At 40.0% G+C, this 26,966-nt stretch overlaps 2 protein-coding genes across 7 annotated transcripts in view; one reads left to right on the top strand and one right to left on the bottom strand.

The window, feature by feature from the left end:
- Positions 1–10,148, top strand: part of LOC135100692 (RNA-binding protein 24-like) — a 106,013-nt gene extending 95,865 nt beyond the window's left edge. For 2 of the 3 annotated variants that reach the window (XM_064003863.1, XM_064003872.1), the window contains 2 exons: positions 149–420; positions 1,898–10,148. In XM_064003863.1, coding sequence (XP_063859933.1) covers positions 149–420; positions 1,898–2,052 — 427 coding nt within the window. In that variant the 3' untranslated portion in view covers positions 2,053–10,148. The remainder of the gene's footprint in view (positions 1–148; positions 421–1,897) is intronic. The other variant, XM_064003874.1, reaches the window with a different exon arrangement.
- LOC135100657 (uncharacterized) overlaps positions 6,627–26,966 on the bottom strand; it is a 41,098-nt gene continuing 20,758 nt past the window's right edge. For 2 of the 4 annotated variants that reach the window (XM_064003757.1, XM_064003777.1), the window contains 23 exons: positions 26,111–26,213; positions 25,110–25,222; positions 24,927–24,996; positions 24,630–24,707; positions 24,335–24,399; positions 23,944–24,063; positions 23,444–23,507; positions 23,176–23,337; positions 22,593–22,778; positions 21,952–22,101; positions 18,796–19,035; positions 18,153–18,458; positions 17,523–17,744; positions 17,039–17,225; positions 15,465–15,687; positions 15,005–15,143; positions 14,460–14,570; positions 13,935–14,107; positions 13,501–13,585; positions 13,018–13,164; positions 11,841–11,972; positions 11,296–11,399; positions 6,627–10,500 (listed from right to left, as the gene is read on the bottom strand). In XM_064003757.1, the coding sequence (XP_063859827.1) occupies positions 10,224–10,500; positions 11,296–11,399; positions 11,841–11,972; positions 13,018–13,164; positions 13,501–13,585; positions 13,935–14,107; positions 14,460–14,570; positions 15,005–15,143; positions 15,465–15,687; positions 17,039–17,225; positions 17,523–17,744; positions 18,153–18,458; positions 18,796–19,035; positions 21,952–22,101; positions 22,593–22,778; positions 23,176–23,337; positions 23,444–23,507; positions 23,944–24,063; positions 24,335–24,399; positions 24,630–24,707; positions 24,927–24,996; positions 25,110–25,222; positions 26,111–26,213 (3,457 nt within the window). In that variant the 3' untranslated portion in view covers positions 6,627–10,223. Of the gene's footprint in view, positions 10,501–11,295; positions 11,400–11,840; positions 11,973–13,017; positions 13,165–13,500; positions 13,586–13,934; positions 14,108–14,459; positions 14,598–15,004; positions 15,144–15,464; positions 15,688–17,038; positions 17,226–17,522; positions 17,745–18,152; positions 18,459–18,795; positions 19,036–21,951; positions 22,102–22,592; positions 22,779–23,175; positions 23,338–23,443; positions 23,508–23,943; positions 24,064–24,334; positions 24,400–24,629; positions 24,708–24,926; positions 24,997–25,109; positions 25,223–26,110; positions 26,214–26,966 lie in introns of those variants that run through there. The other 2 variants (XM_064003768.1, XM_064003788.1) reach the window with 2 other exon arrangements.

Below are 26,966 nucleotides of genomic sequence, written 5' to 3'. Positions count from 1 at the left end.
GCGGCGATGACACATCTCGCAGTCCCATGTGTCACGGGATGATACAGTTTGTGTCTGACCTTCGTTTTCTCTTTGTCTGGCCGCCCCACCCTTTTCTCTTTTTTGTGCGAGTGTTGAGGTTACTGACCATGACTCTCTTCTCCCGCAGGTTGCATCATAACTACATCTACCACCCGTCCTACCTGCCTACCACGGCGGGTCTGCTGCCGATGACGCCCTCCGCCCTCAACCCCACGGCCGCCGCCCTCACTGCCGCAGGACAACAGGCCTATTTTGATTACACCAGTGCCGCCGCCGCTGCTGCCTCGTACCCCGCTACCTATCAGACTGCTGCTGCCACGGGCATTGAGCCTTACGCCGCCGCTGCCGCTGTGTCAGCAGGTGAGCTGCAAGCCGGGCGAGCAGCAGCATCACATCAAGGTGGGGCCGGGCACACGCACCAGCATGACAGGGTTTTACCATTGGTTTGATTATGTTTGCCAAGCTTTTTAGTCTTTTCTCACGCATTCCCGCCACCCACGTAAACACAACTATCTGTCCGTCCACCTCAGGAAAGCGTGGGAACGGTTTGTTGTTGTCCTTCATCCTGGTGGAGTATGTAAAGCGACTTTACATACACTTTTCTACCTCCTCTGTACTTAATCTCACTTGAGAGAACACTAAGGCAATCTTCCATGCAACATTTAACTGATGACTTGATGGAACACACGGAGATGCATTATTATTGATTCAGAGACTGAGTGATGGTTGGCCTCGCAAGCATTATGAACTACCATTAGAAATAAAACATTAATCATGACCTACCTGCCCCTCAAACTGGTTCACTGACGTGTGGGTTTGGAAGGATTTATCACGAGTGTGTGCGTGTGTATCTGTATGACTTGCACTGACTTACCACTGAGTGATTGACTGAATGACTGACGCCCACCCCTACCACATAAACACAACAGTGGACCTGTGGGGGTTTTAATCGCGCACACACACACACACATACACACACACACACACACACACACACACACACACACACACTCCTTTCTTCGACACTTTCAAATCCTAAATGGCAAGTGCATGAAAATGAGACTCAAGGGCCCTGCATGTAACCCTCACACGTCGCTCCCTTCATTGCTTGTCTTGATTTAACTTGAGTTTGTCGTAAACCTTAAAGCCAGAAAGTCAAATGGAGGCAATCAAGTAGTTTAGCTAATTAAGCCCATTCCTACCTAGCTAGTTATTGGATTTAGTACCTTTATGTAATCAAATACTTTAGTCAATCAAGGTCATTCTTACCTGACGACTTACTAATTGTGGTACCTTTACACCTTATTTACCTTCCCTTCCCTCCTACTGTTCACATGTCCGGGTCTTCTCATTTCCTTGTCTCTTGTTTGTTTGTACGTGTTAACTTCTCCCAGGGAATGTTTGTTGAGGCTTGTGAGGGCTGCTTGCAAGGGCTTTTCTGTTTGATTTTATACGTACACGGGAAAACCCTGGGTGCTGTCTATACGTGTGTGTGCAAGGTCACCTTTTGCATGTGTGTGTGTGTGTGTGTGTGTGTGTGTGTGCGAGGATTGTGACATAATTTGCAGTGTGGGTTAACTGTAGCATTACACTCACTCGTCATAAGAAAGTTCAGTGTTCAAAGAAAAAAGTGAAGGTGTGAGTGCGTGACGTTATGAGTGAAGGCACCACCACCACCACCATCACCACACACGAGGTAACACGTGGCACACCATCACACTGCATGAGTGGTTTACTGTGTGTGTGTCTGTGTGTGTGTGTTAGATGTAGATAGTATATAAAACTTGGACCAATCAAAGTATACATTTTTTTATTTTTTTATTAGTAACTAAGTTTGTCATTAACATAACGCTGGTGTCCCTTGGTTGTGTTGCAGCCTCAGCCATGTCCCAGTACGCCGCCGCCGTCCCGGGATACTCGTGGTCCCTCCCGCCTGCCGCCACTGCCGCCGCCGCCGCAGCCGCTGGCACCATCCCCATGTCGCCCTATCAAGCCGCTCAACCTCAGTTGCAGGAAGCCCGCATGCAGTAGCTACCCCTCGCCGTCTGGTGATACGCGTGTGCGCGGCACCACCGCCTGCCTGATGAAAAGCCTGGAACAGCCTGAAAATACGAGGCCCAACCCCCAGGCTTCTACCACTCTGGTTGTGAACACTTACCTAGCCCGCACAGCCCCGTCCCGCCCCGTCCCTCCCGCCTCCCTTCGGTGCGGGGGTGTGAGTTGTGTGCGCGAGGGTGTGCGCGCCGCCAAGCCGCGCCGGACAGTCACACGCGCGTGTCTTGGAGACGCCGGTGTTCATGACATTCTCCCAGTGGGATCATGACGGTGATCTCAAATATAAATAACATAGTCAAACCATGGGGAATTTTTTTTTCTTCTTTTTTGCTTACGTGGTTTTTTTTTTACTCGAGATATTCGACAAGACCTATTTGATGAAATGTATAACTTCTTTTTTTTCGACGGAACTATAGTATAATTACATGTTATCTTGTGCACAGTATTTTTAGAGAGGGGAAAAATAACTGGGAGATCAGCCTCGTCGCATGAAATCATTAACTACCAGAGAGGAAGAGCAACAGAGAAGGAAACTCCATCGCCCTAGTCGAAGCTTCTGTTGAGGGTTTGTCTGCTTCACGGGGAAGTTCAAAGCAGTGGTAGAGGACGAGGACGGACTTAGGGAGAGCAGTTAAAGTGACATCCTATGACAATCTGTTTGTTGGAGTGGACCAGAGAGCTCTGATGGGACAATGGCAGATACATGTTGTTCTTTTGTTGTTCACATTGTTATTGTTACCTTTATTTAAAGGAGTGGCAGGGAGGAGGCAGTTCTGGAACCAGGCTGCCTCCTGTCTCTGGTTGGTTCTTTTTCATTCTGTGGTTCAGTCCCTGCCAGGTTCTGTTCACCCTGGGTTGCAGTTCATGAATGGTTCTGGTTCTTGTTGAGTCTTGACCCCTACCTGGCTGGTTCTGGTTCTGGTTCACTTGGATTGTGATCCAGTCTGGTTCAGTTCAGTGTAGACTTTGGCCCCTTGCTGCCAACTGGTTCTTGGTCTCTCACCCCTGGCTGGTTCATCAAGGCATTGGTGTGTGCCTGCCTCTCCTCCACTCAAGGCTGTCTTGCAGCAATAAATGTTGATTTGAGGAGGACCGTGACAAGGAAGAGCAGTTTTTCATGGATGAAATTTTTGAGAAAAGTATTAATTTCCCTAAAATATTTTAACATTTTTGTAACATTTTATTGAAGTATTTAACATTTATTTATTCAGTTTCTGAAATATTTAAAGCTGTTAAGGAAAGAAATATTTGGCATCATGAATGAAAATTATCTTTAAAAGGGTCCCATAGACATTATGACCACTGGGTCCAGGCACCAGAATCATAAGCAAATCTCACCATGTATAGAGTGATCCTATGACCAAAAGTGGGCAGAGTCAGCAGCCAGATTGAAACCTGCCATCACCAGGTTCATGGCTTCCATTTCAGTTCAGGCATCTGTAAGTCTGAACGTCTTATGGCATTGTCGTACAATCTACTTCAGTTCTGAAGCAACATTCATTGCATGAAGATGTCAGTGACATCCACAGATAAGGAGTACTAGGCTGATTTCATTGAACTTGATAAAGAACAATCTTGTCTTTGGAAGGTGAAAAGTGAAGATTAAAGTGACAAAATAAAAGGGATGCAGCTTATGACATTTTATTAGAGAAATTACAAGAAAAGGATGCAATGGCCAAATGAGACTGTATTGATAATAAATAAACTAATTAATTAATTACTTAATAATTAATAATGATAATCCCTGGAGTAGCTTAAAAAAAAAAGATAAAATAATCCAGAGTCCATGGTCAGGAGCTTCAGCTGATGACTTCTACACGCCAAGTCTATATGTACTATGACTTGCTGGCACTCTCTAACGCATTTTCCTTTAATGCTTGGGTTTCTTTAGTTCTGCAGTGAAATATGCCACAGTAATGGCTCCAAGAGCATAGGCCATATCCTCATCACTGAGTAGGGAAGCCATGTCCTCACTTTGTCACATCTTGGGAGAACTGAAGTAAAACTGAATATCTATGAGTAACGCTGAGGAGTTAGAACAGAATTGGAATGGAACCTGATCTGTGGTCATAATGTCTATGGGGCCCTTTAAGAGATGTAAGCTGTTTTTAAGTCATCAGAAGCTTGCTCTTACCATGATCTTCAGTTAGGTTATAGAAATTGACAACACATGGATATGTTATGGAGTGTAAAGTAACAATAAGAGTATGCATGCACGCCAGTCTGTCTTTGGGGCCATAGTTGAGTGTGCCACCAGCTGTGTGCCATCAGCCATAAACCAGCAATGATGGAGATCTGCCTGGGTGTTGGAAATTCCTCTCCACATTCCTCTTTCCCAAGGAAGGCCAGCCAACCACTCTGTGATCCCTGCTACACCATCCTCAGTTCTGTACTCTTGTGAGATATGTGTCACTGGAGTCGTTTGGGTTGGTGGTTTGTCTTGGCTCAGCAGCAGCAGCAGCAGAAGTCAGTGAGGTCTGTTTCTTCCTGGGGTTTGCAATCCGTGCTCTCTGCGACTCAGAGGAAAGGTTGCTTGGCTGTGTTAGGACTCTCTTTGTATTGATGAAGTATTACTTAATGATGAGTCTAAATTACAGAAAATTCAATCATTCTCCAGTTTTTATTTTAATAACTATTATCAAAGGGGTTTTTAGCTTATTGTAGTTACTCACTTCCAGATGATCACCTAGTTATGATATTACAAAGCTTATATACTTGTCCTTTCCTATTTCATGAGATTTAATTCCATATCTGAGAGTTCTCTGTTTCCTGGAACTAGTGATATGTTTATACATATAATAACTTTTTCTCGTTACATCATTATCATGTAAAGAATAGATATTTTGTTAATAGCACTTAGTTATTTGATAATCTGTACCTACTCATGTAGCATACCTAGGCCACTTGTCATTATTCATAATTTTAAGTACTATAGAATGTAAGAATTTATTTTTTAAGTGTTTGTGTGTAGTATGGAAACCTGAGCAATGAGTGCACATGCCAATTGTTGTGTGGTCCTCTTGTCTCCATGCAGACTGGTCTGGTAGCTGGCTGGTGTGGTGCCGGCTACCACGTGGCTTACCCTGAAATCTGAGTGAAGTCACGGAGATGTGAGCTCATCCTGTAATCCGAGATCATTGGCTCATCTGATAATCTGACTGATCCAACAGAAATATTCTTGTAGAAAATCTGGCACTATTTGATGATGAAAGAGTCAAAGTATTGAAAGCTGCACATTTCCAAACTACACACAGGCAGGCCGAGTATTTTAAGGTACTAGATGAGCAAGCTAAGATATATTGGTACGTACATATTACATAGTTAATAACTGAGTAGAATTACATTTAGTAAAAAAATATCATACCCTCAAGATTATGTAAGTCGGCTTTGCCAAGCAATAGTCAGGATTAAGTATTATATACTATTAATGTAGTCCTTTTATATGTTATTTACATGAGAAGATGTGTTAAGCTTCCCCCAGAGAGGGGTGTTATTCTGTAACATCTAGTCAGAATCTCTGCATCAGTGTCAAGCCTGTGCCATATGTTGCTCAGCCTCTCTGGCCCTTGAAAGTGTTACACGTTACTGACTACAACACCTTTCACAAGACTAAATACCTGTAGCCAAAGTTATTCACACACATGAACAGCTCTGGACTTGTGGTGCAGCACTACCATCAGATGGTATTGTGGCTGTTGTGTCATGAGGGTGATGCCTCAGTGGAAGGTTTTATTTTCATGGGAACAATTTTCAGAGCAATTTTTTATTACAAGCACTTGCATTGGTTCAGTTGAAAGAAAAACCAAAACTTGCTGATGGGAGTTGGATGTCCAGAAATCATGAAAGCTTCCAAAATTTTGTAGCATCATTTTGTTTGAATTTAAAAAAGCAGATGAAGTTTTTTATTTATTTATTTTTTATTTATTTATTTTTTTTTTTTATTCCATTGGTAACTGGTGCAGCAAAACCTGGACGCTCTATTTTTTGTTGTTTATAAAACACTGTTGGCTGATAAGTAACTAATTTAATAATACATTATAATCAAGTTAAGAAAAGTAGTTGTAGATTGTAGTTGAAAAGTACAAGGTTTAGGTAATACTAAAAGCACAAAGAAAGCTTGCAGAATGTTCTCAAACTCCCATTGATGTCAGTCACCATTATTACTCTGATACCAAAGAATGAATACCCTATGCTGCACCACCAAATAGCTCACATTCTGGCTGTAATAATACTACAAATATACTTGTGAAATTTTGGATGACAAGTGACTGATATTCATAGGTGCATGTGTAAAGTTTTGAAGCAGCTCTCTTTGATGCCATGAGTGAAGGGCCAGATATATATCACCACACTAGAGTTATGATTACAAAAAGACAAACTTGACAATGAAGGTAAACAGAAGACGATCTGTGCCTGCCCTATCATTTATCTAGTCAACAAGTGTAATGCCTTTAGCTCATGTATACAGTACAGGTTGCCTTATAAGTGCCTTGGATTGAGATAATAATTGTATGCAGCTCTCGAGACAGGAGGTTTGGAAAAATGAATAATTTATACATGGTGGAAGTTTATTCTTAATGTAGTTGTAGAAATAGATGACATATCACACTGAAGACTTGTACCTCCAGTAGCTCTGATTACTGTGGCTACTTACTAGTTGCAAGTCACACAATTAGGGAAATGTGTAATGATGGAAGTAAAGACGTGAGTGAGCACAAGCACTGGTTGAGTAATCTTACTTGTAATCAGTGACTGAGAAGCATGTCTGGAAGAAATTGCTTGGCTTTGTGTGAGTCTTGTAAACACAGATAGGAAGACAGCTTATCACTGCGCCATTTTGAGAGGTGAAACTGATTTTTCATCTTCATTAAGTTACATACTTTGGTGCACTGGAAGTAATTTACAAGAAAAGTAGTTATCAGTATCTCCATACATTGCTTATTGTAGTGAACTGTCATTATGTATCAGGACATGGCATGCTTTTGTATTTGATATAAATTATGCATAAGTATTTCTTCCAAAGACTATAGAACCAAGTGCTGTTACAGATGCAGACAGAATTAGTGTTATCTCACAAAATTTTCTCAGCAAGGTCTGATTAAAGGTTCCCTGATCCATCACATGATTTACCACCATTGCACAGTAAGATCAACCTAGTAAAGAAAACCTAAACCTGTTCCCCTTGCCTTCTTCCAGGCATCAGTTGACAATTGGTCACAGCTCTCTGTAATTAGTTTCAGTGGCTTTTAAGTGTGAATGCTACTTTTGTCTGTTGCTGTACCTATTGTTCAAGTACCACAGCAGTGCTCATATACACCTAGGTTTCAAGTTATGAATCTTCAATTTATGTAGAGCTGCCCAGTTTTCATTAGAAATCCTATTTATGTAAAATAAACACCACCACAGGTAGTTGCACTTTCTATTTGTCTAGTGCAGCACATGAAGGCCAAAACATTAGTGAACTCATTCACTCCCCACCATTCTTGTTTGCTATGCTAAAATCTGTGATGGACCTCCTTTTCATTGGCCTGTTCTTTAATTATGTGAAATCAACATGTCATGGAATCTCAAATCTGATGTTTCCCAAGATACATCCCAGCATGAACAGAAGGCATCTAAGTTATCCTCATTTACGTAACATAGCTCTTTGTATTACTAATTACAAACTTTTATGACCCCAAAGAATGTCACTTTCAGATTCATAAAGATTAATCATAATTGTCAATCTGGAAAAAAAACATTTAATGGTCACCTTGATTTTTAGTTGTTAACTATTACAATATTACAATGTCCCTTGGGTTCCATATGTAGCCTGGTTCTTTCTTATAGTATACTAGCTTTTAATCTACACTCTTCAATTAATATTCAGCCATACAAATTTGCACAATATAGGATGATCTGGATTTCTAACATGAGCAGAAATGAAACCTTGGTGTATATAACTGGAGTCATGCAACTGAACTTGAAGTGATTGTACAAGTTATGGAATCATCCCATTACTTTTCATTTAGAATCACATTATCATGATTATAAGATTGTTTAACTCGAGAGTATAATGAAGAAGGAAAGTTAGGTGACGATGATGACAGTTGTATGGAGTGATGATAATGCAAGAGTGTTAGTGCCTTTTTAAAATGTAGTATGGTAATGTTCATTGTCTTCTGAAGGTTGACTGTGAACATTTTTGTAAAAGAACTTCAGTAAGGTTAATCAAAGTTAAGGTCTTAAACACGACATACAGTGCCTTTGTGACAGTAACCTTTATAATTTCAAAAGTGGATATATGTCATGTAAAAAATATAGTTTAGTATTTACCGTTGTCTCAGACAGGAGAGAACACACACTGGCAGTCCTTTTAAACTGTCATGTTCTATACTTTTCAGTCATCATACCTGGTTTATGTATAAATCAGGTATAAAAGGGCATTATATTAGCTCATTAATTTAATAGATTTTAAGAGGCATATGCAGTATAGTATATAAAAAATTAATTATGTATTTATTGTTACATTATGCTGTTATCAACTTTGTAGCCATATTTCTTTGCACAAAATTGGACCACTTGAGTGAAGTATTTGCCTGACCCTTGCTCCTTAGAAATTACTGTATTGATACAAGCCTGTTGGGAATATTATATGCCAAGGAAAAATATACAAAACTATCATAACCTAGAAACAGACAAACAGTGTAGCTATGAAGGACTTGCATAATGACACCTGTAAAAGAAAAAAAACATGAAATGGCACCACTGCAATCATGTGGCACTTCAGGGATTTGTTCTTTGCACCATTCATGACAGCCTTTGAAAAACCATCTCATTCAGTGTTCAGCTTTGCAATATGCTTCTGTTAGATAACATCTGTACACTTACATGCAATGCTAAAGTGATCACAGCACCAGTTTCTGGCATTAAATGAGTCCTATCTTACTCACAAGATAAGAAAGGATGTCAATGAAAGAAGAGTAAAAGAATATGGTAGTGTGGTGTGCAAGATGATGATAATGCAAGAGCGGTCCTGCCATAAGAAATTAATTATGAGTATATGACGCATTTAAAGGAAGTAGTGGGATGGAATGGTAATAACTTTAGAATGAACAGAAATTACTTGAGAAAGTCTGGTAGGCAAACTAGTTACACATAAGTGAGATAATCCTGTTTTGATATGGTAAGAGATAAGACAAGTGTGTGCAAGGCATTGCATTAAAATGTACTGTGATGTGTCACATGAATGCAAGAGGTGTGTGGTGTGTTGCACAGTGTCTTAAAGACATTTCTGCCATGGTCATTCTCTGCCAGGTATTAAGAATGCTGCATCAAATCAAACTTGTATCATGATCTCCACAGTTGATCAAATGGTAAGAAGTATAAAACATTAAATTCATAGCAAAAATTTGATATTGTAACTGAGGAAAGATACATGTATTCCACAGTATATTAACAGGATTTTCACCAACAAGCTTGCTCCCTTTATGGAATTTTGCAATAATGACTTCCCATGCCTAAAAGTAAGAACTATAAAAAGTGGAAATTCAACTCTCATGGTGCTTGCTGTTTTCCCTGGAGTGCCTCAAGCCTGGTGTCATTTTTCCAACAGGGTCAGAACTGTCCTTAGTGTTATTCCATTGGCTTTTCTAAGAACACTAAAATCAGTGAAACAAAGGAAACTATGATGAAACATAAACTAAAAAGTGTGTTAAAAACCACCATGACTTCAAAGTAAGATACCAAATTTTGGTGCAAAAGTCCACTTGATTTCATTTCTTTGCAACACAAATATTATGTGACAAGGAAAAAATATGGCCATGTCTCAAAGCAAAAGAGGGTCAATGTTTCTGAAAATACCAAGTGTGCCTGGATCAGTTAATTTACTCGAAGGTGGGCTGCACTCTGAGTACTACAGAGGGGTTGGAAAAGCCTCTGTTTACCTGAAGGACAACAGCATAAGTGCAATCCAAAGAGCTCACTTTAACTTATATTTGGTATTTATTTAGCTGACCAGATTGCCTCAAAATGTTAAATGTACCATTATTTTCATATATTTTTTGTTATATCAATAAATTTAGGTTAATAAGTTTGGTCTGTATACTTTTCCCCTTTGCTAAAGGGTGTAGGATAAGACTGCCAACACTACACTACATTATATCAGTTCAGGAATCTGAAGATGATGAGATGTCAGCATTGTCGTCACTGCTGCCTGCCACTCCTGGTGCCGTCCCATCACTGCTGTCCCTGCCAGAGTACTCGTCTTGCCTGAAGGTTTGAGGGAGGGAGTCTCTGTCTGTTGTCTTGGTGGATTGTTGCTCCTCAGTCCAGCTGGAGGTGGAGTGGGCTGGAGGGGAAGGGGAGGGACTGGGCTTGGGTAGAGGAGGCAGTCCAGGTAGAGTCACTGTTCCTGTCTTGTCACGAAGGGAATTGATTTCCAGTCTGAAGGCAGAAAAAGTGGCTCAGCAAAATTTTATGAAGGATATTATCTATCTATTTATCTATCTATCTTTCTATCTATCTATCTATTTATCTACCTGATTGATGACCCCCACCCTTTAAGTGGGATGGCTGTGAAAAGGTATCTATCTATTTAACTCCTTGTCTCAAAGTAAGAATAAAATTACATAAGTTCCCAGTCCCCTCACTGTGTCCTCTTCAGTCTCCTTTTGTAAACATGCATATAATACAATGGCAATATTCTTCCAATCTGATTCAAACATATAAAGACAGAATGAAAGTGTGATTACTGAAAAAGATAATCAGTAAGAGGATCACAAATGGCATGGATATGCAACATGAAGAGTGTGTGAGACAAGGAAGAGTGTTTGTGCATGACAGATCCAATAAGCAAATCAAATCAGATGCAGGGATATGGGTGAGTCTGTTACAGTGCAGCAGGAGTAAAACAGTCCTACTGCTGGGCACTGATGGAGAAACCCAACTAAGTTTGTGCAACTGTCTTGTGCAGTGTAGTTGGTGAAGATGCCCTCTCCTAGCAAGAGGTCTTAGGACTAAGACAGATCACAAATTAGTGCCCTGTGTCTCCAATAAGCTTAAAGAGATTCTGATTAGGATTAAGGGAAAAGAAATAACAGTTAAAAAAAAAAGTACCAATAAAGCAGCCATATCCAAGGAATCTATGCTTGGAAAGCTATCCTCCAAAGAACTTTCTTCAATTCCTTTGTTATTAGGGATATTGAGATATCAGAAATATGTGAAGGCAGACAGACACACCTGAGTGCTGCAATAGTTTCATCCTGGCGTGCCACAGTAGCCCTCAGCTGCCGCACCTCCTCTGCTTTCCCAACGCCCCTCACAGACTTGGAAACACTGCGCTTCTGTAACACCAACAAGAAATTTAATGTCTTTTGAGCTAATTTTATCAACAAGATTTATGCAGGAAGATACATGAAACAGGGATTTGAAGCACAGTTATACTTGATCCTACTGAACATTTCCACAAGCAAGTGATCAAATATCTAAAAATTTGCCCAGCACAACACAAAGTCCCTATTGCTAAGGAAAGATTCATAAGGCTAGTGTAACTGATTGATGGGTGGTGATGGAACAAATGAAATATATGAACAAACAGATATAAAAATAATCTAAGCAAGTAGAGTTCAATAAAGTGAAGGTAATGAAATTAAATACACACAACAATCAAGAGATATGGAGACTAAGCAGGTTTAGAAAGGTGGCAGTAGAGAGAGACATGTAGGCAACCATTATCAGGCCTAGCAGTGTAGCAGTTTCTGAGTAAGGGATGTGATAGCAGTGACCTGTGAGATGGTCTGCTTCAGGTGGTAGTGCAGGTGGTCTCTCTCCTGCCGCAGTGCCAGGATGTGGGCTGCTAGAGCTGCTTCCTCCTTCTGCAATGCCCGCAGCTCCCGGGTCTGGCTGGCTGTGTCTGTCTGTGTTGTGGAAGTGATTTTACTTATACTATGGTCACGTGAGAAATACTGGATGAAGAAATGTCTGCTGTTGCATTTAAGAAAGAGACTACACAAATACACAATTACAATCCTCTCGAAATCCTGCTTTTTATAAAATAATACATACATATTGCAGCTGCTATAGTGAATGTCATTGGCACTACTTTTCTAATGAATCTCAGCAGTGAAGTTTTCCACTACTAAAATTTTAATACAGTCATCCATCATTAACCACAGTTTTAGTTTCCACAGTTTCAGTTTTACACAGTTTGCTGCCAACCTCAAATTCCAATTACCTGCTGCTCACCACATCACACACACACACACACAGACACACACACACACACACACACACACACACACACACACTGTTCCCATACTCCACTGCTGGGGCCTGAGATCACGTGTCATTGTCTTCAGTCACACAGTAAACTCTTTCATGTCAGCATCATTTCCACTGCCCTGCACCACATCATCACAACTGTACTGTATGAACATGAATTTTCTTCACCATGACTTCTAAGAGACCTGCAACGAAACTGGCTGGAGAAACTCCAAAGTGTGCAAGGAACATGATGACCCTGGAGGAGAAGATTAACATACTAAACAAATTATGGGAAAGGCAGGTGTTATGTTGCTGTAAGGCAAATGTTTTTTCTTTACTTAAATAATGTTTTACGGGTTAAAGGGTATTCTTAAGGTAGGACACTAATTTTCCATGGATTTTCCTTATCCACAGGCGTATCTGTTACCTTACCCCTGTGGATAACAAGGGATGACTGTATATGAAATAGTACTTGAAGTATGAACTTTCTAAGAAAAATTTTTGGTAATAATATGAAGATGGTAAATGGAAGATGAGATGCTAAAATTTTAAACATTTCCCCTCATTCAGAATGTATCATAGATGGATGAAGGCAAATAAATGAGAATCCCTACCCAAATAAGAGGGATGTTGACTGGTGAAATAATAGACAAACAGGTTAATGGTCCCTCTTTGTCCTTTCCTGTGGTGGCTACAGACCTGGAGGTGCATCATGGTGGAGTCGTGACGGGCTACCTGGCTGGCCACTTTGCTGGGCCATCGCAGGTCCAGACTGGCATCTAGCTTGTTTTCAACATTCAGCAAGTCCACCTCTGCTCCACTACCCAATTTGCATTCCTTTGTTACCTTCAAGGAGGAAAGAGCTTTAATCTGCTGTTACTACTCTCAACATTTTGAAGTTCAGGAATGACATCAAATTTGATATTATCATTCTTTTGCAAATAATTGCATTTTCATGGATTAAATAAGCACTAATGTAATATTAATAGCCAAGCAAATGCAATGATTCATGTTCTAAAATGCTGAGAAACAAACCTAAATGCCAGAAATGAAAAGGAATGGCTGTGGAGTAAACCCAATAGAAACCTCCATATATGCAAGTCAGAAAGGGTACAAATCTAAGGAATGTATTGACTTCTGGTATACATGAGTCATGAGGAAGGAGCACTAAGGAGGACCTACCTGGTAAGAGTGTCTCAAGTTAGCCAGCTCCTGCTTGAGTTGTTCTACCTGCTGAGTGAGGGCACGACGCTCAGCCCGACCCTCCCTGCAAGACATTAAAAGGTGAGCATGTCTGAAGATGAAGTGCTGATCTAGCTTCTGCAGCATGACCTGAGGTGGTCTGCTTTTAGGTGAAAAAAGAGAAAAATGGTCACTGCCAACCACAACTAATCTCACACAGCTTCATGCCTTCTTGTATATCCTTTGGTACAATGATTCAAATTTGAAAGTGAGCAAGTGTCCTGCCAACTTCCCCCTCCTAATAACACTCAATATAACATAGTTGACAATTAATATAAGGTTATTAATATTGTGTCTGCATATCACAGTCTTCTTGCTGCCACAGATGGTGCCAGCAATAGAGACAGTGTGCAAATAGTTATCTCATGACCCACCTGTGCCTGCGTGCTGCAAGCTCCTGGGCAATCTTGGCCTGAGCAACCCTTTCGTTGAGGTGGTCCAGGTACTTCTTGGTCAACAGCATGTTGTCATCAGTGGCTGCTGGTGTGCCTGTACTGCTGTTCTGGCTGCCATTGCCATACCATTTGACAGCCATCATACTGTCCAACTTAGTAGCAAAATAAAGTACAGTATAAAATAAAGTAAGATTAAAAAAAGTAAAAAAATAAATAAAATAAATAATGAATCACAGTAGTATCTTTAAGTGATAGGAACTACATGTAGTAACATTAGTTAAAATGTAGAAAACACCATGTAAGTCATGTTATTACAAACCACAAACCTATGCTAAATAAAAAAAAACCTGACTCAAGGATGTGTCCTGCTTGTCTGTGGTAGGACAGCTGATTTAGATTTTTTGTACCACAGTCAGTGCCAAAAATTAATCATCAATCCTTTAATAAATAATGATAAATAGGTGGCATTTTGGTGATACATCTTAAGAAATGTTCAGTTCTTACATCTGTGTTAGGGACAGGTAGGCGGGTGAGGTGAGTTAGGTCACCTGCAGTCTGACTTTGTCTCAGCCACACCACACAGGGAATGGCTCCCAGCTGCTCCTCACGCTCACTCTATGCCAAGAAGGAGTCCTTAACAAACTTTAACCAGGAAAAAAGAAATGTCAAGGAAGTGTGATAAGGAGGGCAAAGCTCATGTTACATTCCACCTAAATCAGAATATTAAGAAGACATCAGAAAGACAGACAAGAGGCTTCTTAATATTACACATCATAGCAAAATTATTCACCATAGATTATGAAAAACCACATCTGTATAAAAAAAATTCAGAAAATACATGAAAAATTCTTTGGAATGAAATGTTTAAATCATGGACAGAATCTGTAAGAAAATATGATGGTTGCAGACTTCCCTGCAGCAAAGATCACTTCTTAACACTGACCAAAAGAAATTGGGAACCATAAAAAACAGAGAGCCAGACCTGATGCAAGTTTCCAGTGGACTTTATATCAGGCTAAACTGTGAAGACATAAAGAGGAGGAACTCACTTGGAGAGAGTTAAGGGTGGATAGGGCAGTGTGGGAGGCATAGGCAGCCCGGTGCAGGCGCCTCATGATGGCTGCATGGCGCCTCTCCTCCACTGCCTTCTCCCGCCGCCCTCGCTCTGCTGCTGTACTGATCCGCCACCTTCAAGCAAGAAAAAAATTACCCATCTGCCAGAGAATGGTATGAGTTTCAACAAGGATCACTCAAAAAATCTTGCCAGTACCATCACACTTGGGGATCAACTACTCAAGTCTCCAAGAAATAGGCTTACAGGCAAACCATCCAACCCTTCAGGAACAAATCTTACAAGTATAAGAAATGGAACTTAGTGGGGTTTCATATTCTCTCCTTACATTTTTTTAACAGACAACAGCAGCTCCTAATTCCTTCAAGATAAAATACCATTGCCGTAATTCTGTAACCACCATGACCACCACCACCACCATCAGCACCTTCACATACCTCAATTCCCTCAGTACAGTAACAAGAGAGAATACAGCAGGATCACAGCCAGGGGGACGCAGCCCTCCAGCTGCTCCCCCTCCCCCTCCTCCACCTCCCGTTCCGTCTGTTCTTGCCTCGTCTGTTCCCAGACCAGAGTCACTGTCCCCACTGTCACTGCCATCACCACCCTGGCCCTCATCCTCACCCCTTTCACTATTGCTGCTGCTGCTACTGCTGGAGGCTGGTGGTACAAAAAAAGAATATAATAATGGTAGATATGTATTGGTATTCTCACTTTCTTCCTTATAGTCTATAAGTTCCTTGTCCTCCTTTTCATTCTTTTTCCCTATTTCACTTTTATCTCAAATATTTCTTCCTGTGTCTCCTCCTTTTCCTCTTCCTAAGAAGAAAAAATGGGCTCCTAGACTGATCTATTTTACTTCTGTCAGCTCAAGTTGCATGAGATAATAAATGGAGGAAGACATACTACTTCATACTTTATCATGTAAGAAATATAAATATGAGGAGTTACAATTATTGGCATCTAGCAATGGACCAAAGCATTTGTTAATATTCAGACACATATGAGTATTGGGAAAGGTAAGACATATGTGAAACTTAGAAGTGCCTCCCTCAAAATTTTTTTGAGTCCATATGCACATGTTCCTCAATGAATAAGTAGACAATATAGATAAACAGCTAATTCTCAGTACTCCATTACTGAACTGATTCCAGATTGAGTGGTGATATATTATTCCAAATATATACAGCACATACATCTATAGCACTAACTTTCTACACACTCACACTAAGCTTTCCTTTTACTACACACACACACACACACACACACACACACACACACACACACACACACATACACACACACTTACAAAGACATAATTGCCATTAAAAAAGAAAAAACAACCAAAAAAAATATCCCCAAAAAAACATTAAAAAAAAAGACCTTAAGTTTTTTTTTCTTTTTAGTATTTTACATATAAAAATTCAGTTTTATAACATATAGAAAAATAAGATCTATGTATATGTACATATACATAAGAAATGTAATAGTAGTTAAGCCTGACCCTTTCACTTCCTGTACAGTACAAGCTAATACAGGCTTGGTCCAACCAGACCAATCTGTATCAACATGACCTAAACAAGTGTCTGTCCTTCAGATAACACCTCAAACCTTTTGTTTCACTCTAGATTACCTTTTATCAGCTTATTTAAACTGATTTACACATAAATATGAGGAAAAAACAAAAAAAATGAATAAAACTAGAAAACAACAAAATCCCCCCAAAAACAATAAAACCCCCCAATTCATTTTTTTACGTGGATTTTTTTTTTCAACTCAATTCCTTGACAATCTAAATCTCTAATCTTATATATTCTCTCAAACTGTACATTCTCTGGCACTCTACACCATTCACTACTGAACAGTATATAGCAGCAATTTTCTCAACACTCACATTATGTACCACATTTACTACATGCACACACAAAGAGCTAGATTCTTTGATGACCTAAATCTATAAATTAACACATACTCTTATGCTGTACATTCCTTGGCACTCTTCACCACTCACCTGACTGTGGGCGGTGGTGGGGCATGCCTGGAGCAGCACGGGACTCATAGTAGCGGGTGAGCTGCACCTCAAACTGGGCGTTATCAGTGGCCAGGTGAGTGAAGGCTCTGTCTACCTCCTCCTCCAAGCCAGACAAGCACTGCAGCTCATCCTCATACTCAGCAATCCTCTGCCTCAGACCCAACACCTGGCAGGTAAAGCACAAAGTAAACAGTCCTTCTCAACACCACCACCACCAGTGAGTCAGATTAGGCCTTTTTATGTAAGAGGGGCACTGGCCAAGAACAACAAAAAGGAAAAAAAAAAGGCCTTCTGAGGTGTCAGTCCCAAAGAGATGTCAAAATGATTATCCAAAATTAGAGAGTAATATGTAGTTCCTTCCTGAGATGCTAAAAATTATATATTCCAAAAAACATCTAGAAATTGATTCCTTTCAACACAAGACTACTCACACCAAGAAATATTGTCCCTCACATCATCTTACCTTTTCCTTGATGGCTTGCTGCTCTTTGATTCTCTCCCTAAGGGCATGGCGGAGTCTCTTCTCTGTGTTCCTGTACTTGACCATGATACTCATAGCCCGCACCAGTTGCCCAACCCTCAGCACTGCCCATGCTAGGCGGCCCTGCTCCTCTACTACCTCACTCTGACACTTCTCCAACATTGCCTCCACCTCCTGTGCCTCCTGCTGTATGGGTTCTGGGACCTGCAAGTGGTGGTGGTTCAAATTTAAGATTAGACTTTCATTTAAAAGAAAGGTACATATGACAAGTATTTATTTAGTCACCAAGTTGTATTTACCTAACTGTAGTATACAGGATTTGAGTCAAGTTTGTGTAGTCTTGTTCAAAAGAAGAAACAGGTTTGTGGATGTTTTACAGAATTATCATGAAATAGTTCTTGTACCTGTACATCTATATACCAAGCTGGCAATCCCATGAGCAGTGATCCAGACAAAGTACCACAAACTCATACACACATCACTCACACTGTTAGCTCTGTTGGCTTCTAGTGGAAAGGGGGGAAAAAAAAGACTATCCCTTCTTATTAAACCTGGAATTTAAGTATTGACAAGATGAGAAGTTTTAGCTGACACACACACATACACACACACCTGGCTGAGGGTGGTGAGATGGTAGGTGCGGGAACGCTGGATCTGCTGCACCTGCTCCAGTGTGAGTTGAGGGCGGGGTGCAGGGGGTGGGCGGGGGGTGCTGTCCCTCACACTGCGGCGGCCCCGACCACTGCGCTGTGCCTTGGTGGTGGGGGACCTGGCAGAAGGGGTGGAGGTGGTCCTACTGCGAGTGGTGGTCACCCTGGAGGTACGAGGGGCACGAGTGGTAGTGGTCTTGGATGTCCGGCCCTTGATTCTTCCTTGTCGGGGTGATCCCTTCAGGCTGAGGGGAGGCACAGCAGCAGTCTGGAAGGGAAATGTTGTGATATTTACTGATTGAAACATTTTCATGCACTATACATTGTTTCATTCTAGGCTTCATACTAGTTTACTTTTGAGTCTGCCATAAACGTGGGGACAGTCATGCTCCAGCCATGTACACATAAGTCTATACATCCTTGTCTCTGTGCAAATTCAATCTGCTAATCATTGCCTTGGTTTTACTTCACCTGACTTAAGTTATTACAAGAAAGCATCAGTCTGGCTTAAGAACTACAAGCACTATAGTTGCTCAAGGCTGTCTTGTTATGTTCTCATCTAAATTAATTTATATAAAGAAAAGGTGTGCAATTTGCAGACTCACCCCTTCACCTTCCTTCCTTCCATCATGCCGCCTATGCTTGTCCTTTGCTGTTATGGGAGGGGACCACCTTCCTCCACCACCATCACTTCCTCCTTGCCTTCTAGGGGATACTGAGGCCCTTTGGCTGCTACCTCTACCCCCTGTGTCCCTCCTTCGACTCTCCTCTACACTCCCCACCTCCCCTGACTCCTCCAGATCCAAAAGATCACAGTAGAACTCATTCACCAAATCATCTGTTACCTGAAAGCATGAGTTTGAGGAATGTTAGGACATGATACTTGACATACAGCTCTTTTAAAATTGACAAAAAAAAATAATAAATAAATAAATAAATAAAAATAAAAGAATAATATAAAAAGAATAACTGTGAAGAATTAAATAACCACTCTATATTATATCTGTATTTCTGATTTACTCTCTGCATCAAGATAAGTATTACAAATGCTGTGTAGTCTATGAAAATTGGTCCCCATCCATCCTTGAGGTAAGAAGGAATATTTGTGAATTTGACTGTAAGTGTGAGTGTGTGTGCAGCTGCCTTGTCTCAGCTTTTCTTCATTGGGATGTTAACATGGTATAAAGAAGGAAATACTAATAACAGCATGGTCTATGTCTGAGGTGTCAAACATGCGGCCCGCCACACTCCTTGATGCGGCTTCCAGCACATCTGCTGCTCCAGTCTTCCAGTTGGCCTTCCTTATGTTTATGTGATTAGTTAATCCAGCCTTTCGTCTCTTAAGGTTATCACTTGTAGTAATAAATCAGATCACTCTGTCTTTGTACATCAGATATATTTATCATGTTTGAAACAATGTCCATTTCGGCACGTTGACTCCTTACTGTACAGGTATTAAATGTGAACATGATGTGGCAGGCTCTTGCTTCACCCAGCCTTTGAGCACAAAAACTAGCCTTGTTTTGTCCCTCAAGTCAGGTGGACTGTTGGAGCATTATGTGTATCCCATATCTCATATACAACCTTATTTTGAATCCCTTCACATTTTCAAAGAAAAGAACAGTTAATGAAGAACATCATGTAGTGCAGGAAAAGTGGAAAATTTTGTATTTTTTGCTGCAGTGAATGGAAAACCAACCTGTTTGATTTGTAACCAAAATACATCTATGGCAAAGGAATATAACATTTGCAAACATTACACAAGTACTCATGCTTCGAAGTATGATGAATACAGAGGAAAGTTGCTTGAAGGAAAAGTTAGGGAGTTAGAAGTCACTCATAATGCAGCAGACAGTGTTTAAAAGTGTTCAACAAGCCAGTGATGCTGCAGTTTGGGCAAGTTATAGGATTTCACAAGAAATAGCTGTATCATCAAAGCCTTTTTCAGAGGGCAACTTTATAAAGAAATGTATATTGTTGGCCGTGGAAGATATTTGCCCTGAAAAACGTTAAGCGTTTGCAAACATAAGCATCTCAAGAAATACAGTTTCAGACAGAATCAATGAATTATCAAAAAATCTTAACAGTCAGCTCAAGGAAAAAGTTGATAAATTTGTAGCATTTTTTTTTTTAAATTGGTGAAAGTACAGATGTAATTGACACAGCACAACTTGCAGTTTATACACATAGTGTAGATGAAAATATGCAGGCAACTGAAAAATTTGTGGAACTGGTACCAATGAAGGGAACAACAAAGGGGGATGATATATTTTTTAATTTGGTAGCTGCACTAGATAAAATAGGTGTTGACTGGATGAAAAACTGTGAGTCTGGCTACAGATGGAGCACCTCAAATGACTGGTAAAAAAGCTAGGGTGGCAACCAAGTTAAAGGAAAAACTACTAGCTGTGAACTCAGATCATCAACTTCAGTGTTCATTGCACAATTCAGAGAAGGGATTTGCAGTAAGACATTAAAGATGGATCATATCATGGATGTTGTTATTAAAGCAGTGAGCTTCATATGTGCATGAAGTCTAAACCACAGACAGTTCAACAGCTTACTGGAGGAAATTCGCACTCATGGGCGAACTCTGCCATATCACACTAATGTTCATTGGTCAAGCCAAGGAGTTAAGCTGAAGCGCTTTTATGAATTAAAGAGTGAAATACAGAGGTTTATGCATGAGAAGGGAAGGGATGTGCAGGAACTGAGAGACAAAGAATAGGATCAAGATCTAGCTTTCTTGGTTGCTATGGCAAAACACTTGCATTATCTGAATAGAAGGCTGCAAGTTCACAATAAATTTGTGACAGATTTACACAACTCTATTCGTGCCTTTGAGCTGATGCTTAAACTTTTTGAACGCCAACTAGCAACAGGTAATACTGCACACTTTCCAACTCAAGTCCCTGCAAGACGCACCTGAGTTTCATGGTGATATCAACACCGAAAAATACTGCAACAAGATTTCCAAGTTAGTGAGTGAGTTTGGAGAAAGATTTGCAGACTTTAAAAACCTCAAGCATGATTTTTCTATTTTCTACAACCCTTTCTCTGTTAATGCTGATGAGGTACCAGAACAGTTTCAGTTAGAACTAATTGAGCTCCAGTGTAATTCAGTGTTGAAGGATAAGTTTTCAACTGCTGATATTGAAATGTTTTATCAGTATGTTTGGCCAACATATCTCCGAATTAAATGTTTGGCTTCAAAGATTATGTCAATGATTGCCAGTACCTGTCTGCGAACAACTCTTTTCTGTGATGAACTTGAATAAGTCTCAACTCAGATCTCAATTAACTGATGAACATCTCAACTCAACACTGAAGGTAACCACTGCTCAATCCTTAGTGCCAAACATTGATGCACTTGTACAGGCCAAGAGATGCCAAGTTTCTGGGAGTAGCAGTACTGCAAATTAAGGTAAATAATTGATTGATTTCCTTTGCACTTTTGTTTTTAGGTTACACCTGAACACAAGTGTATATTAAATCCACCTTTATTATTATTATTATTATTATTAATATTATTATTATTATTATTATTATTATTACTATTATTATTACTATTATTGTTATTATTATTATTTTTATGTTTATCATTATTATTATTATTATCATTATTACAATACTCCTTAAATAAGTGATATCAAGCTACTCATAATTATCTGGCCTGTGTACGGTATACTCTGATGAAATGTGGCCTGCTGGGGTAAATGAGTTTGACAACCCTGGTCTATGTATTGAATGTTAAAAGTTACCTGGGTATGTAGATGGTGAGGCATGTGAAGCAAGGTGAGAGGGGAATGGCCCCACTCTTTTTGATACTGGTTAACTGTTTCTAGTAACTTTTCCTGTGCTAGAGCGGCTTTCTTCACAACTTCTCTGGTTTTTTGAGTCTCCTCTTCAACCTGCAACAGGAGAAAACTCAGCATCATCAAATTAATTTGGCAGACAAACTATACTATTGTCTTCCGCCAATCAAACAATACACAGACACCTCCACCTAGGTGGGTGTGATGGGGTTCAACAGGGTAGCATCAGATCACCTTAAATTACAAGAGCAGTAAAACATATTGGTTGATTGTGACCACAGGAAGCTCAGATTAGGGGCTTATGCCACATTTACATCAGCAGCAACTGGTACACTCATTGCCTGCCTTCCATCAAGTATCAGCCAACCAGATGCACTTCTCCTGAGGAAAGTCATGGAGAGAGGAAAAAAAGTTTAAAGTGCTCATGATGCTTATGAGAAAAATTATGCAAAAAATAAATAAATAAATAAATAAATGAATAAATGAATAAAATAAAATAAAATAAAATAAAAAAATAAAATAAAATAAATAAATAAATAAAAAAAAGTTTAGAGTGTCACCACTGCCAAACCACAAGACATGCACACCTTTCCCAACAGTGCCCAAAGGTGTGTCTCCACCTCTTCTACTGTGGCACTGGGTGGAGGCACAACCACCTCCTCCTCAAGCCCTGCATCCTTCTCATTCTCAGACTTTTCTCCCTCAGCTGCCTCTTCCCCTTCTTTTTTGTTGTCTTCCTGTGGTATGGCATGGTCCTTCTTAAAGGCTGCCAGCTGAAACATTTAAAAATAATAGGAAACTCAGGGTAAAATATTTTCTTTGCTTTAAGATGAAAACTTACAAACTTACAAACCTTTATGGTGGTGCATGCATGGTGGAAATACAGTGGCAAAATTCATCTTCTTTGATAAAAATAAGAATAAAGCAGTCTTTTTTCAGCAAGTCATTTCATGAGAATATGTTGACACTCAATTGCTTTAATAAGAACAGCTCCCTGAATTAGATTAGTTAGAAAATAACAGAGAAAAGAAGAGGGAAAAAAAAAAAGAAACAATATACATTGTAGAAAGCATTTGACCTGAGAACTATTACCTATAAATTTGCTCATTCATGAATCTCTCCATACACATATGATACAAATGGCATGTGAGTGAGACAAGCAGTCCTCACCTGGCAGCTCCTGGATGCCTCGCCTGCCCGATGCTGCTTCAGGCGGTTGAGAGCTGTGCGTCGCCACTGCAGCTGTCTTCCTGGATCTATGGCACCCTCAGCCACATGATCACTTCCTCCAGGGTGTCCTGCAGACCCCACACGATCCACCACTTCCCGAACCTCCATGCAGATAAATCATCCATCATGAGTTTCAGACATAAGCAACATTCTTCTTTTATAAAATGCTATTCAGTTATATAATGATAATTATGATAATTTTGTATACCTGGGCCTCTAGAGCAGCCAGACTGTGGTGCTCCTCTCCCTCATCACTAGTGTCCCCTTCACTGCTGCAGGATGGTACAAAATTACATCAGACCAAACATCTCACAGACCTTCCCTTCATCATAATCAAATAAAAAGAGGATGAATGTAAACTCTCTTAATGGATACAGAAAAATAAGGATTAGGATGATTTGGAGAACATAAATATTTAAGAAGAAAACTCAACATAAAAACTATAATTATTTGTTATTTGTTCATCTTCTTCCTTTCATTATACATATGGAAAGACAACTGGTGGATAACGTTTAGCTCCTTATTCCTATTAAATATATATAATTATGAATCTAATATTATGGAGGAAGCAGCATTTAAAGATTAGACTAAATACCTCATCTTTTATATATTTCAATGGCAGCATCATGAACAAAAACAGATATTTATCTATTTATAGCAAATTAAGGTTATTTTTCAAACAGACTGAAACATAATTAATGAACTAACCTGGCAGCTTTCCTTGCCAATGGGTGGGCTGGGCGGGGTGTGAGGTAGGTGGCATCGCCCTGCTCCCCTGCTGCTCCTTCCCCACTCACTGCTGATGTCAGGGAACTGCCACCTCCTCTGCTATGATTGGTTACAGTAGCATTTAGCATTTGAAGGATTACACATTCATAGCAAAATCTTGAGAGTTTTGCAATGCACTGATCAAGATGATATAGCAAGAGATTCAAACAATACATACTTCTCCCTGTAGGTATTCTTACATTATCATATCTGGACAAAAGCAAACTGACAATCAGTCAACAAAATATTTACTACAATAATTTCTTATGTCATGCAGAGCAAAGTCATGCTTACAGTAAATCCACCACATGTTTGCAATATTTCACCTCACCTGCCAGCATCACCTGACCTTCCTGCTCGGATCTGTTTCAACCAGTCAGCAAGCAGGCTTTGTACCTGAGGGAATAAAGACCAGTACAATATCTTAATGAAACCAGTTCTTGAAATCTTGCATGGGAAGCCATGTCAAGTATATTTGGGGAGAGAGAGAGAGAGAGAGAGAGAGAGAGAGAGAGAGAGAGAGAGAGAGAGAGAGAGAGAGAGAGAGAGAGAGAGAGAGAGAGAGAGAGAGAGAGAGAGAGAGAGAGTGCAGGCCACTAACTATGAGATATCCATCCCAGCTGTACCTTCACCACTACAAGGGACTGAGGGGTTTCCATGTCTCCTGCTGCCCCACCATCCATTACCTCCCTTCCTTGGCAGATCTGAGGAATGGAAAGTGAACCACAAAAATATATATCCTTAAAGGGTCACAATATGTTTATAAGCACTGTATCACTACTGACAACATATTAATTTCTATGTAAGATTTAATTTTGGATAATCAGTTTCCATGGCAAGTTTTTGTTACACTGTGCTGAACAGATATCTAAGAAGAAATCTCAACACTTAATTGGAAATACTATTAAAGATAATGAACTCACCTGAGCTAACCTGCTGAGGAGAGCAAATACCTCCTCTGAATGGTCTACAGCAGTGAGCACCTTCCCAGAACTGTAATGGGAATGATGTGATGATTTCCTTCAAAAGCAGGTATGCAAAAAAAAGTAATTGAAAAGTAATGGGCATAGAGACTAAAGAAAGGCAATAATTTAATTTGTGCTGACCTGAGAAACTGGACAGCTGGCACAGAGACAAGAGGATTCCAGGAGTACAGTGTGCGCAGCTTGCCAAGCAGCACCTCCAGTCGCTCCAGCTCAAGGCTGCTGGCAGACACCACCTGCAAACCACCAAAAGGAATAGTTTGACTTCATAGATCTTTCTTCCTTCATATCTTTACTCTTTAAGAAGAATATAAGAATGCTTTAGGAAGTAATCTGGCAGTAGTACACTTTTTTCTTACATTTTTATCAATTCACTTGTCTATTTATTCATCTTCATAAAAAAATCTTACAATGGATCTTTCTTCATCACTTTAGCTTTTATTGTACCTCCCTCTGTTGTGAAGAAATAATATGAAGAGTTTTAAAAAGTTTTACACAAATCATTACTACTAGGCTATCCTACATCCATTGAAATTACTTACATTTTGAAGCAATAAAAATTTGTCATAAGGCTTGAGGTATAAGTGGGGCAGCTGGATGACTGAACCCCTGACAGGACACTCAAAGAACATGACATCTCACCAATCACACTCTCTCAATGAAGGCCCACATAGAGTTTAGTCAACCTTAATTGTTCCACTAGTCCTTCTAACCATGTCCTTTCCATCTTCATTCTGTGCTGTCCCATTATAACATAAACCTTGAGAAAATTATGTATTCATATTATTTCCCATACAATTTAACATTTTTAAGTCTTAAGTAATTGTAGTTATTATGTAGCAAGTTCCCATTATGTTAGTGAAGTGTAGTTTGAATGTATCATACCACTGAAAACAACTGCTATAATATATATCTTACTTAACACTCTCTTATTAAGTGAAATCTGTGGAGAACGTAGTTTGTTCTCTTACAATGCTGAGTTCATTTTGTTAGAGAACTATCATAGAGCTGTTTTTGTCTGTTTTTAGTTCAGTTATGGACTATTCAGAGAAAGAATGCACCATTTGTGTGAGTGCATCAGGTGAGTGTATGTTGTAGGTGGAATAATTCAATGTGTCCCTTACCTTATTCATATTGTCAGTGGTGTGTTTATGTAGGGTGGTGGAGATGGAAGGGTGAAGAGGGATCTCCTCCAGCAAAGTAGCTCCTCCCTCCACCTCATCAGCTCTAAGAAAAAGTACATAAAAGATATCAAATATAATCATAAGTGTATGCATCTTTCAGCTGTGTAACACTAAATATGACATTTGAACACATTAGCTTGTATTTGATCTGAACTTTATACATCAGGATATTAAAAGTGCAAGTACAGACTTCAATGTTCACCACCAGCTTTGGCTTTCCTCTCCCTCAACTGACCATTCTGGTGAACTAGCCTTTAATTTTGCTATCCTCCACAACCTAGAGCAATTGATGCAACATCCTACTCATATTTCTGACCATCTTAGAGATACGCCCAACATTCTTGACCCCTTCCTAACCTCTAATTCTTCTGCTTATGCTGATACCCTCTTTTCTCCATAGGGCTCCTCTGATCACAATCTCATATCTGTATCTTTTCCTATTGCTCCAATCCCTCCTCAGGATCCCCCAAAGTGGAGGTACCTCTGGCATTTTGCCTCTGCTAGTTGGGGGATCTGAGGAGGTATTTTGCTGATTTTCCTTGGAATGACTACTGCTTCTGTGTCAAAGACTTGTCTCTGTGTGCAAAGGGCATAACAGAGCTGACAGTGTCTGACATGGAGGCATACATTCCTCATTCTTTTTCTCGATCTAAACCTGCTGTGGCAGACTGTCACTGTTCTAAATCTATTAACAGTGGTGTTCCTCAGTGTTCTGTCCTGTCACCCACTCTCTTCCTATTATTCATCAGTGATCTTCTAAACCAAACTTCTTGTCCTATCCAATCCTATGCTGATG

The sequence above is a fragment of the Scylla paramamosain genome, chromosome 1 (assembly GCF_035594125.1).
Source record: "Scylla paramamosain isolate STU-SP2022 chromosome 1, ASM3559412v1, whole genome shotgun sequence".
Lineage (NCBI taxonomy): Eukaryota > Metazoa > Arthropoda > Malacostraca > Decapoda > Portunidae > Scylla > Scylla paramamosain.
Note: the sequence above shows the minus strand (reverse complement) of the source record. Positions and strands in the feature narration are given on the sequence as shown.